This window comes from Cetorhinus maximus, chromosome 19 (assembly GCF_964194155.1).
Source record: "Cetorhinus maximus chromosome 19, sCetMax3.hap1.1, whole genome shotgun sequence".
Taxonomy (NCBI): Eukaryota; Metazoa; Chordata; class Chondrichthyes; order Lamniformes; family Cetorhinidae; genus Cetorhinus; species Cetorhinus maximus.
The window spans coordinates 74,076,487-74,090,159 of record NC_135897.1 but is presented as its reverse complement, the minus strand read 5'-3'; the positions used below and the strand labels follow the sequence as shown (position 1 = coordinate 74,090,159).

The 13,673-nt window shown below is 39.6% G+C and overlaps 1 protein-coding gene across 1 annotated transcript in view; it reads left to right on the top strand.

Moving 5' to 3' along the window:
- Positions 1–13,269, top strand: part of irs1 (insulin receptor substrate 1) — a 54,938-nt gene extending 41,669 nt beyond the window's left edge. Inside the window, exon 2 of the mRNA XM_078564138.1 lies at positions 12,238–13,269. Within this exon, the coding sequence (XP_078420264.1) occupies positions 12,238–12,242 (5 nt within the window). The 3' untranslated portion in view covers positions 12,243–13,269. The remainder of the gene's footprint in view (positions 1–12,237) is intronic.
- Positions 13,270–13,673: the final 404 nt, after the last annotated feature.

Here is a 13,673-nt window from a genome sequence, read left to right as displayed (position 1 = left end):
TACGATAGATGTCAGGTAGAAAATACAATGGAGAATCAGACTGAATATAGAAGGACCAGAGGGGAAGCGAAAAAACTAATAAGAAAAGCAAGGAGAGAGCATGAAAGGAGACTGGCAACTAATATAAAAGGAATCACAAGGTCTTCTATAAGTATATAAATAATAAAAGGGTGGTAAAGAAAGTATAGGGCCGATTAGGAATTTTAAAAGGGGGACTTTGAATGTAGAGGCAGGAGAAAAAGCGGAGGTATTAAATGAGTACTTTGCATCTGTTTTTACAAAGGAAGAAGATGCTACCCAAGCCGATGTGAGAGAGGAGAATTTACAATTGAGGAGGTTTTAGAAAGGCTATCTTCACTTAAATTTGATAAAGTACCACGACTGGGTATCCAAGGGCACTGAGGGAGGCATGAGTGAAAATTGCAGAGACACTAGTGATAATCTTCCAGCCTTCCTTAGACATGGGTGATGCTAGAGAACTGGAGAATTGTGAATGTTACACCCTTGCACCCCTTTTTGAACAAGGATAAAGCCGACAACTACAGAACAGTCAGTTTGACTTCAGTGGTAGGGAAACTTCTGGAAACTATAGTTCGGGACAAAATTAGTAGTCACTTAGACAAGTTCAGGATAATTAAGGAAAGCCAGCATAGATTCATTAAGGGAAAACCATGTTCAACTAACTTGCTGGAGTTTCTTGAGGGGTAAGAGAGAAGGTTGTTAAGGGCAATGCAGTTGATGATGTGTATATGGACTTTCAAAAGGCATTGATGCAGTGCCATACAACAGACTTCTGAGTAAAATTCTGCTCATGGAATAAAAGGGAGAGTGGGCACTTGGATAAGAAATTGGCTGAATGACAGGAAACAGAGTAATGGTTAATGGATGTTTTTCAGATTGGGGGAAGGTTTGTAGTGGAGTTCCCCAGGGGCCAGTGTTAGGACCCTTGCTCTTCCTGATATATAAAAGACCTAGACTGGTGGTCAGGGCATGATTTCAAAATTTGCAAATGAAACGAAGATTGGAAGCATTGTCAACTGTGATGAAGATAGTCTTGGACTTCAAAAGGATATAGATATGTTGGTGGATTGGGCAGACAAGTGGCAAATAAAGTTCAATGCAGAGAAATGTGAAGTGATTCATTTTGGCAGGAAGAATAGCGGGAGACAATATGAAATAAAGGGAGAAACTAAAGGAGATGCAGGAACAGAGGGATCTTGGTGTACATAAGTCATTGAAGGTGGCAAGGCATATTGAGAGAGTAGTTAACAAAGCATATAGTATCTTCGGCTTTATTAATAGGGGCATTGAGTATAAGAGTAAGGCGGTCATGTTGAACTTTTATAAGACACCATTTAGGCCTCATCTGAGTACTGTCTCCAGTTCTGGGTGTCATACTTGAGGAAGGATGTGAAGGCATTTGAGAGAGTACAAAGGAGAGTCACAAGAATGATTCCAGGGATGAAGAACTGTAGCTATGAGGATAGATTGGAGAGATTGGGACTGTTTTCCTTGGAGAAAAGAAGTCTGAGAGGATACTTGAAAGAGGTATTCAAGATTCTGAGGGGTATGGACAGGGTAAATATTGTGAAACTGTTCCCACTCAAGGGAGCATCAAGAGCTAGAGGGCACAGATTCAAAATAATTGGGAAAAGGAGTAAAAGTGATGTGAGGGAAAATGTTTTCACCCAGATGGTGGTTGGAGTCTGAAACAAGCTTCTTGAGGGGGTGGTGGAAGCAGGTTTGATTAAGGTATTCAAAAGGGAATTAGATTGCTACCTGAATAGAGAGAATGTCCAGGTTATGGGGATGAGGCAGGGGAGTGGTACCAGGTAGAATGTCCTTATAGCAAGCCAGTGCAGACTCAATGGGCTGAATGGTCTCCTGCAATGTAAAGATTCTGTGATACTGTTGTTGCTGCATGCTCCTACAATTATACAACAAGCTCTATGGTCATTTGGGACTATGGTCATATGAAAATTGAAGGAGTCTAAAATTCTATAGTCTTTTGGATTAAGTTGGGGGAAATGTGTGTTTTTCATATCTGCAGTACTCTTTATCTGATTTAGTTTCTTTTTATTAAATGAAGTCCTTCAAGAAAGCTATCAGCCAGTGCTTATGCTGAGATACCCTATTGAAAAAAGAAAAGGACAACATTTCTCATAGCAGCCATTACAGATTAATCCACTAACCTCATTGCACCTTTGGGAAATAAACCATTCACTGTCTCAAATCCAGTGTGCCAGACAGTAATAAAAAGATCTGCAGCATAGACTGTTTATCTGATCAATAGAAGGTAATAGCTGATATTAAATGAAGTCCACTTTCCCATTTCTGTCTTTTTCTGTGCTGTACGTTTCTTGGGTAAAAGATGAAGATATATTATGTAACCATTTAAAACTGTCATGTTGTATATGTAGTTGCAGGTAGCTATTTCTCATATAGTTTGACAAACTATTGGACCACTTGTGAAGAGGATAGCGTTTTTTTAACCCACTATGTAGCGAAATAGATTTTGTTTTAAATGTTGAATGCTATGCAGAATCACTAGCAATATTTTCTCTTCCATTTTCAATTACTGCATCAAATTCTGGTGGTATTGAATTTTGATGAAAGCTTGGCCTAAGTAATAAATATTTTATCCTTTGGTTCAAGCATTTTATTAGTGGTATGACATTGTGCAATAATCCCCATTCCAATTTGCAGACTTTATGCGCTCTAATAGTAGAGGAGAGGAGGGATGTAATCGTACTTTTGCATTATTTAAGGGGCGAAACATGTCTAAATCCCTTGCTTGGAATAATTTTTTTAAACTGCAAAAAGATTTGCCACAGCAGACCATTTTTACCTCAATTTCAATGCAGACCCTAGACCACATAATGGTGACTTTTCAATGCTGCCTTGACCTCTCTGCAAAACTCTCAATGTGATGTTGTTTGATATACTGACTGATACCAACTAAAAATACATATTTACTCAAACTGCTGCAGTTTCACTGGGGTGGTTACAATGATTTGTATTGCCCTGATTTGTAAGCTGCTAAAAAGAAAGTATGTTCATCAATCACTCTTGGATTCTTTGTCGCACTTGCTTCCTTATTTTAGGGATCCTGGATAAAATGAGTTAGTCTGCATACAATTTGTAGTCTTCAGTATAAAAGCACTGTACTTAATAATTGGCATAATTGTAAATCAATTATAGAACTAGATTATTATTTAAATTGTAGTCAGAACAGTCAGATTTAAAGTTTGTGATCACACAAAACGGTTTCATAGGATGTTTTGGCCCAGAGGTGATGCATTCACCCCCATATTTGATTAGCAGTGCCTGTCAAAGCAGACTGGAGTGACCTTGCATGCAGTATACTTTGCTTTTCTGAGTATGGATAATTTATTTTGTTCACAAGATGTTGGACATGTTCACAAGGCTGCATTTATTGTAACTGCCTTGAATCACATCTGTATACCTGGTTGAAGTTGCAGGTTCCCACTCCTAGTGAACTGAGTTCTATGACAATCGAGTGTTTGTTTATAAATTTCCAATTACATCACTTCCATGGTAGGATTTGGACCATTAAACCATTGTTCCATCATAACCCCTCAAATTATTTGAAGGAGTGGAACTACCTATGACCTGTGCCATGTCCTTTGTTAGTGATCCTAAGAGCCATTGTTTTTATTTAGAAGAAATTCTATGGTCCAGATCTTCTGGTCAGTGGTGGAGAAAGTGTGCCTGTTGCTGACTGCGATTTAGTCTGCACGCTTAATATTTTACGCTGGAGCCTTTGCACCTTACGGCCTTGGCTCCAGCAGGGGTGCAGCGATGAACAAAGTTGGGAGGCTAAATGGTGAGTGTAATTTCAGTGCAGTCATACCTCCTTTTATCGACATGAACTGAAGACATGCTCCTTAAGGCCTGCCTTCAGTTGACTTACACTGTTTTAAATGGAATTGTCATCCTGACACTGGACAGCCTCAGACCCTAACAATGCTCAAACCCCTCCCTTAGCCTGACAATCCTGAACCACTCCTCAACCCCAACAGTTCTCACCCCATCACAATGCTGACCCATTCCCTCACCTTCTCCCCCACCCTCAACTCGCCGACAGTTCTCACAGCCTCCTTCACCACCCCCCCCCACCCCCCCCCCCCCCCCCCCCCCAACAACCACCCCACCATGAAAATGTCCAATCTCACTCCGGGAATGCTGACTGTCACTCACCCCCCCACACTCCCTAACAATGCTAACCCTTCTAAGAGTTGACGTTTCGAGTCCTCACGACCCTTCAACAGAACTGAGCAATAATTATTACTCAGTTCTGTTGAAGGGTCATGAGGACTCGAAACGTCAACTCTTTTCTTCTCCGCCGATGCTGCCAGACCTGCTGAGTTTTTCTAGGTAATTCTGTTTTTGTTTTGAATTTCCAGCATCCGCAGTAGTTTTTTGTTTCTAACTCTTCTAATGTTGAGCAGACAGGAGCCAAGGATTCCACAAGATGAGTCGGAATGGGTAGTGTGGGAGGGGGTGAACGTTGCCTGGAGAGTGGGACTGGTGGTGTGTGGAGTGAATGTTGCTGAGGTGGGTGGGTGAACATTGTTGTGGTTGCTATTATGCTTTGACATTCCAGCTGATTTACTGAATAACACTCCACAGCAGGCCTTACACCTGCTGTGAAAAGTTTTAAATAAATTCATGTAAAAACCAGGGTAAGGATAGTGCAAAAAGCCCACATCTCCATGCTTCTGGACATCTGATTCCACTGTCATAGGGAATCGTGCAGTACACCGGGCAGGGTAAAACCGGCATTCGGAAGTTTAAATGTGCACACATCAGGACTTCCACAGGGTCCCGAGGCGCATCAGCACTTTAAATCATTTGTGCTCCTCATATCAGAAAATCCAGGCCATTATTTTATCATCTTTTGTGAATCTGTAGCTTTGTCCCTGAAACAGCAAGGGTTGAAATGAAGATGGCTCTTTTGAGACCACCAGCTGAGTACAGAGTCTGGCAGTCTGTAAGAAAGCAGGCCACATTATTTTATTTGATATTGATCAGATAAGGAGGTACTATGTTTACATGATAGGCAATTGCACACTGTTAGCGTTAGCATTTGCTTGGCATCATGGGCACTGAGTGTCATTGCTTATTAACATTATATACTACAATTATGTCTGATAATTTCATCACGTGTGTCAGCCACTATGGAGGAAGCAGGACTCTAATGATGTGCAATTACAGAAAGGGTCAAAATTGGCTATTAGAAGTAGTTTTAAAAGTAAATGAAAAATGAAAAATTGTAGTCCTGTTTTCTTCATTTTTTTGTTATATAATTTTACTTCACAGGATAAAATGATTAGTCATTTTAGTTAAACATCTGATCTGGTAAGCAGGTGTTTCCTACTGATTTGGAGATACTTGTGGGGGCACACTAGATCGACTACGCTATTTCTGATGCGTACCGCAATGCTAGAACAGTTTGCTTTAGGCCCTGATACACAAGATCAGTTTCAGTTCATAAGCACAGGCATGTTTCCAGAAGTTGACTTTTGCAATAAGCACATGCAAATAATATAGAGAAACATTTCGAATCATGGCACTATACAAATTGGAATGCCTGATGCTTGCACATTTATACTCTTAATTTACATGGGGTTTACTTTTAACCTAACCTGTCAATAGATAGTAAAATTGGTCCAGGTGCAGAGTGGTCAGCAAAACCGATTCTATCAGTTTCCCACCGTGTGAATTACATTAAGATTACCCCCTCGCGGTGTGATAAAGATATGAACCCTGAAGTGAGGGACAGGTGGTAGTTTTAGTTCCTGGGCATCATCTCCAAAGCAAGAAGGTTATTGAGTGTGAAGATGACACCAGCTGTAACCACTAAGACAGGAAATGCCTACAATATGCATTTTAGCCATTGGTGGTTCTCAGCTCTGAGGCTATTTCCTGAGTGCTCTCTCCAAAATTCTGTTCAGATGTCCTCTGTAAACATTTGAAGCTTACAGATATTTTCAGTTTATTGTGTTTAATTCAGTTAACCAAAAAAGTTGTTCTCCATCTACCTGTGTGCTGCATAAACAGGGTTTCTGCTGCACGTCCAGGAATGTAACAGTAGCAAAGCAGAAATGGATTTGAGGAAGCTTTCAGCTCGTTACTTCTAATTCTATGAATGGACTTAATAATAAAACCCAAAAATGTAAGGGAACTGAATTAAAGCAGCTAACGTGAGAAAACTTGAAATATTCTGCATTATCAGCTATATCTGTGCATGAATTATGGAAGGAAACTATTTCTTAGAAAGAGGGGAGTATGGGGCATAATTCAGCCAAAGAATTTTGTGAACCTCTGTCTTTAAGAAAAGATTTTCATTTTAAATCGTCCATACTTTTTAAAAAAAAAACACAGTATAAGCATGCAGGTGGTGAGCTGGCTCTGTATATCCTGCTTGCTTGTGTCATCGTGCAATTTTCTGTTTTTGTGCAAACATGGCAGCAAAAACTAGGTCTCCACTGTGGGCAGGCTGGTAAATATCACTTGTGCTGGTGACTATATGTGACATGAATGCTAAGAATTGATGGTATCATGATTATAAAAATGTCAGTCTTTCTGTTGGGAAGTCAAGTAATTGCACTGGGATGCAGCATCTTCACTAGTTGCGCACAAGAGCTTTTATTGTCGGCTCACTTAAAGTTGAGCAGAATCTTTTATTTGTAAAGGTAGTATTTAGTGCTCCAGCTCAGTAATAGCTCATCTTATGGAGCAATCTCTCCCACTTCTACTTTCAGCACAGTTCAGGGCTTTCCCTTGAGATGGTTCAGTCACCTCCTAGGTATCTATCTGCCTACTCTCTACATAAACTATCTCAACTCTTAGATTAGATAGCAGCCTGCACAGCACTGTACCCATTTATTGCTTTTGCATGTTGGAAAGTTGGAAAAAGTAGTGAAAAATAAATGATGTTACCCAATCCATTTGGTATATGGCGACAATTCAAATTCTATTTGGTACATTGGATTCTGGGGATTTTACCAGTGTTTTGGGATTTGATTTGTTTTTCTGTGGAAGTGGAAAACCAATCCCAACCAACCGTTAATAAATGGATTTTTTGGCAAATGCATGTGAATTGCATTCTTGTGGTAAAGGTGAGACAAAATATAAAGGCAGTGAAAAATGCTCGTGCACATTGCCCCCTCTGTGAACCCTGAACAATTTTTCCTTCAACAGCATTTAAAATCTTGCTTTATCTTGTACATTTGCCATCCCCCATGATATTAACTCTACTGCACCGTGATATCTTAAAAACTTGATCAATTTAGTTTAGAATTTGAAACCTATCTGATCTCATCTTTTGTTTAAGCTCCCTTGTTTCTGAAGAAATTCTCTGTTTTCTTTGTTTCACCATTAATTCTGTAGGTGCATAACAAACCTCTGGTTTTCTATCAGAATTGTATTTTAGCATTAAGAAACTGCTTTTAAATTCTTCTGAATAAGTGGGTAGGCTTATTGTTGAGTAACTCTTGGAATCAAAACTGAAGATGAGTGTAGGTGCCAGTAGTAGATCATAGGTTTTCAAATTAAAGTCTCTGCTTCTGAGAGGTCACTGAAGACCTAGACTGCTGTCAGTTTCTCACCAAAATGATGTCCTTATGTGTATTTGCTGACTAATTAGAATGTTTTTTTCTGTCGCTGTATGCTAATGGAAAATTATTTTTGCAATGATAGCATTGTTTTGGTTAACAGACAATGTCTTTTAAACATTCAGTCGGGGAGTTCCTGGGAAAGTAACAATGTTCCCATTGCATTTCCCAGAGAGGGTTGAAAACCAGTACAGGATATGACAAAGCTGGACTGCAGTCATAGTTAAATACTTGAAGATGCTAAAAGACATGGGAAATTCACAAGGAAATTGGATTGAAGTCGGTGCTCTGGTAGGAATACTAGCATAGGCATAGGCCCAGTGACCTCCTGTGTTGCGATTTTTTTTCAGTTTTTTTATTGAAAGCCTAGTGGTCTGGTATGTTGTATAGATTTAAAAGATATACTTGCAATTCATTTACAGCTACCAGATATAAATGTGACAAATAGCCTTTCTTCTGACTGCAATTATTGCCCCCTGAATAATTTCCCTAATTGATAGGATTCGTCATTGGTCTTACATTAATCTGCTCTTCAATTCATTCATTTGTCTGTGGTTGAAAACATGCTGTTTCAAGCATAGAGTTAAATTGCTGTGTTAGAACAGCCCACCATGAATTGCTGTGCTTCTGAGAAACATGTATGTTATAATTGAAGGATTAATATGAGGCATCATAGAATTAAATGACCAGTATACCTTCTTAAATTAATGTATTTTTTCAAAACATATTCTGATTAGTGCATGTGCTGGCCTGAAGTGCTAGAGATAAATCAGACAGATCAAATAAGCACAAACTTTTAACACAATATTAAAGCCATTCTTCATGTCTATATGGAGCTGTGTCCAAATATTATCACAAAAGCTTTGATTTGTTTTCGAGATCCTGACTGAATAATGTGCTCATCTTTGTTTTTAGGCATTTTTGCCTGTTGAGATTATGAAATGCAAAGTTGCTAAAAATGCATATTCTACTGTTGAGAAACAACTAAGAAACTGGATCCTAACAATTCTCTTATTACAAAATTAAAGAATATGCATCCTTTAAACTGTTGTTAGAGGATTAAAGATTTTGGAGAGAATATAAGACCAAGGGAAAGTGGGACAAGATATGAGCTGCAGGTTGGAGTTTGTGGGAGTCCAGCAAGGAGAGTTGGAGAAATTGAGACTGGAAGTGAAAAAGCAAATGGGGTGAGTGGTAGGATCGTTTTGGTTTCAACATTAAAAATTGTGGAAGCAGGAAGAACAAAATATCTTGTGGGACCCCAGATGTGAAGTTGATATGGTTTTGCTCTGAATCTTCAAATTCTCTTGCTTTGCCCTGTGTTGGAAGAATTATCAAGCTGGCTTCACTAAATACATACGTAGACCAAGTAGACCATCGCAGCTAGCATTGTGCAAATGTTTGTACTTCTATCCTCAATGATGACTGAACACTACATATAGTGTAATATTTAGAACTAATGAGTCATGAAGAAACACACTAATATTCTAACAAGTTCCTGTGTCCAACTTTCCAGCCTCACTACCTGTGACCAAACTGTGGGTGGTTAACTTAAATACTGATCGCCACTGAGGGCTTTGCTTTCATCTTCGACTTTTGCATAAAAAAGGAGTCTGTAATTATGTTTCAGCCTAACTGTCAAGTTTCCTCCTAACTGTCAACCTGTCAAGATAAAGTATCATTCCATTTGCACAGTCTTTTCTTCCGTGCAGGAAGTGTATGTTTTAATTTTTGACTAAATATTTTGGAATCCTGTATTCCTTATTCTGGTGAATTGTACTGACTTCTATATAAACGTAACCCTAAAATGCAGTCCTTGGTGTTTTAAGGAAAAGCTTATAAAAGGCACATAATCACAAGGAAAATAGCTGCACACTCAATATTAATAGAATGCATGATTTATTCCAGTTTATCCATAAATTTCTGGTGTCAAAATAATACCCCTGTCCTCAAAGGGTCAGTTGGCATTGTGACCACTAGACATTCTCCTTCCAGGTTTTTGTTTCAATTTCTTTGTATAGACTGATCCAACCTCTTCCTTCAATATGACTTTTATGTCCTTAACTATTTTGAAGCTGTTGTAAAGTTGCTGTGGTGGGAATAGGACCATTTGCTCAACATCAGCAAGAGACAGCCTGGTGTTGTTCGGCCTGATGGAGATGTCCATGTATATTTTCTCCTCATTATTTCTAATGCATTTGACAGTTTGTATATTGAAAAAATAGTTGCTACAGTGAAACATAATGGTTGTCAGGTGCCCATGGAAATGCAAACTCTAGTAAATACGCTGCCTTGGCTCGTCCTGAGAAATTGCATCTGACTGCCACTTAATTTGCTTTCCTTCCTGAGTACTATAATTATATGTAATTAGGTACATTATTGAAATGACACAACCTGATTTGGCTGCTAAAAAAACTATTGACCCTGGTTAAACTTTTTCATTCTACAGACTCATTTATATTACAGAGCAACCTTTCAGAGTTGCACTTTGAGTTCCATCGCCTGCTGATAAAATGAGCCCAATAGCAAAGATGTATTGAAATAGAAAAACAGGATGGAAATAGAGGCAGGAATATTCATAGCTATATCTAGCCTCAGTGCTTTCTGACATCCTCAAATCTTCGCATTTATCTTTGTGAAGTAGCTTTACAACGCTAGTTTCTGTACCAAACAAAAAGATACCTAGTCCAGAGCAAAATAAATAATTCTTTAAAAAAACCCTATCTCATTTTTGACCAGTATTACTCTGTTGAGTCCAAGAGTCATAACTCTGGAAGTGATCTTGAAGTTTCAGTCAGAGTAAAAAAGAAAGACAGATTTGCACATATGTGTTGCCTTTTGCAAATATCAGAAGCCTCAAAGCCCTTTACAGCTAATTAAGTACTTTTGAAGTATAGTCACTGTTGTAATATAGGGAACACAGCAGCTAATTTGTGCACATTAGGTCCCACAAACAACAAGTTATAATGACCAGATAATGTTTTTGTGATGTTGACTGAGGGATAAATATTGGCCAGACACTGGAGGTAACTCCCCTGCTCTTCAAAACAGTATCACGGGACCTTTTATGTCCATCTGAGAGGGCAGACGGAATCTCAGTTTAATAAACCATTGGAAAGATTGCATGTCCGATAGTACAGCACTCCCTTGGTACCGCACTGACATGTCAGGCTTATTTTTTTTGTGCTTGGGTCCTGGAATGGGAGTTGAGCCCACAACCTTCTGACTCAGAAACAAAAATGTGACTAACTGAGCAATGGTTGAAGTTTTCGCTTTGCTTTCATTATCATTGCAGTTTATAGTGATAGGGATGTATGACTTCTGGTTTCTGAATACTGGAAAATTATCAACATTCATTGTTCAGCATTCAGTTGTGTTCTTAAGTGGGAAGTGGAGTTGAATCATACATTGATTTGACTCGCATGCTTTAACAAAGGTACAGTAAGTTCTCACTTTAAGTCGTCCCACTGTAAGTCATTTGGCTTTAACATTTATTGTTTAGGACCTGTTTTCAATTTATGTTGCTATTTTCAATTATACATCTCCTGCACTCTACCCCCCACCCCCTGCGTACTAAACTCTGGGCCAGCTGCCGCTATGTTAAGATGTGAGTTCCGCTGTCACCAGAGGCCCAAGCTGGGGGGAGACAGTGAGGCGAGAGATCCAGGAGCAGGAGCGCAGGCAGCTGATTGGATAGTGAACCGTTGTAACCTGGGGTTGGTGGGAGAGAGCAGCATCCCACCCTCTTGCCGACGTCTCCCATGCTCAGCCTTCCTAGCTGCACACCTACCACCACCACCACCATCTCTCCCCCCCCCACAGCTTCTTTTGTGGCCCCTGGCAGAACAGAAGTTTGGACCTTGCAAAGTGTCAGGAATGGTTCCAGGCTCTGGAGTAAGGCACAGAATGGGAGGAGAGAGTGATAGAGAGAGAGAGACAGACGGTGGGAAAGGAGAGAGAGACAGACAGTGGGGAAAGGAGAGAGAGACAGACAGTGGGAAAAGGAGAGGGAGAGACAGTAAGACAGTGGGAAAAGGAGAGAGAGAGACAGTAGGACAGTGGGAAAAGGAAAGAGAGAGAGAGACAGACGGACAGTGGGAAAAGGAAAGAGAGAGAGAGACGGACAGTGGGAAAAGGAGAGAGAGACAGACAGTGGAAAAAGGAGAGAGAGAGACGGACAGTGGGGAAAAAGAGAGAGAGAGAGAGACAAGGGAAAAGGAGAGGGGGAGAGAGAGACAAGGGAAAAGGAGAGAGAGAGAGACAAGGGAAAAGGAGAGGGGGAGAGAGAGACAAGGGAAAAGGAGAGAGACACCACGGGAAAAAGAGAGGGAGAGACAGACAGTGGGAAAAAGAGAGGGAGAGAGATTGAGAGACAGTGGGGAAAAAGAAAGGGGGAGAGAGACAGACAGTGGGAAAAAGAGAGGGAGAGAGATTGAGAGAGAGTGGGAAAAAGGGAGAGATGGGGGAGAGAGAGAGGAGACAGCAGGGGAGGAGAGAGAGTTGGATGTGAAACATACAAGTTGGCTGTTTTGTATATTCTTTGATTTTACACCATGAAAACATCCTAATTTGCTTTGTTCTTCTGTTTGCATTGCAGAATGACATCTCCTTAACTCTCGGCAAGCTTTGCACGGACTTGATGAGTACCTAGGCTTTCAAAGATTTGTACAGTACAACAAGGACCTCATTCTCTTTCACATAAAGGATGGTACGACAGATCAAAATCACTCCAGTTTGCTGCAAGAAACCTCAGGACATAATTTTCTGACTGGATTGCATGTTCGCCAATGTATATGTCTGTGGGGTGCACAGTGTGCGCCGTGACACATGCACTACAGCGAATCTGCCTCTTTCCTCATCACATTCTACTTCAACAATCTCCGTAAACAGAAATGGATAGACTGCCAGCAATGCAATTCAGATGCCTAACTTGGACTGGAACACACAAGCATTAACCTTGACTTTCACATGCTGCTGAAAAAATTAAGGTTTTCACTGTAAATTATTAAGTATAGAAGTATTGATTTTTAAAAAGTTGCTAATGTTTGGAAAACACAGAATAATATTTAACATTTTTGCTTCCTTTATATTGATACTTTTTTGAACTGAAAATGTAATTTTTTTTCTGATGCACATTCATTATTGATGTGTCCAGAGGTAATTTTTCCAGTTCTGTTATAAACAGGGAAATTTTTGTTTAAAACTTGTGAATATACGCAGTAAGAATAGATTATGTTTCTATTCTTGGATAAAAGCTGTTGTTTATATATAGCATAATCCCGAAGTGCAGGCTTTGGTGTATAGTCCTATTTGCCAATATGGCAACAGTACAAGTAATGCAGCCCTCCTGTCTTGAGTTGATTTCACAATCATTTTATACTCTTCCATTTTACGTGAGATATATTGCAGTCAGGGGATGCTGACATTACTGTACATGGTACTTAATGAATGTCAATGGAATTTGAAACGTAGTCAAAAACAATCAAATTTAGTCTTCCTTTTCTTTGTGTATATATAATGTACCTGGACAATGTATACTTACATAACATGCCCCGGAATGGACAATGTTGTGTTTGTAATTTCTGGAGACTGAACCCCTCATCCCTGTAAGTAATAAATTAGAAAATGATTGCATTTTACCTCTGGTGATTTGATTAAATGGTAGATTATATCCTTAGCCCTGCTCACAAAACACATTCACATTCAAAGTTCCATTCGTAAGTTACAAAAAATAGTTACTTTCAGTAACAAAAAGGAAGCGCACTTGAAGATTGTGACTTTCGTTTCTAAATCAATATTCAGGTGAGTTCCAAAAATGTAATAGTAGCCCGGGGGAGTTGTGATGTGTGGAAAGTGGAGTTGCAGCAAAGGTTTAAGGAAACCAGGTCTGGCAAGAAAAGAATGGAAGAGGAGCAGGAAGCATCTCTTATATTAATAATGTGTATTGCTGTGGAAACGAGGCTCTGCATAAAAAGTTTCTAATTTGTTCGTCATGATCTGCATCAGATACACTGAGGTAAGGGAGATATCACT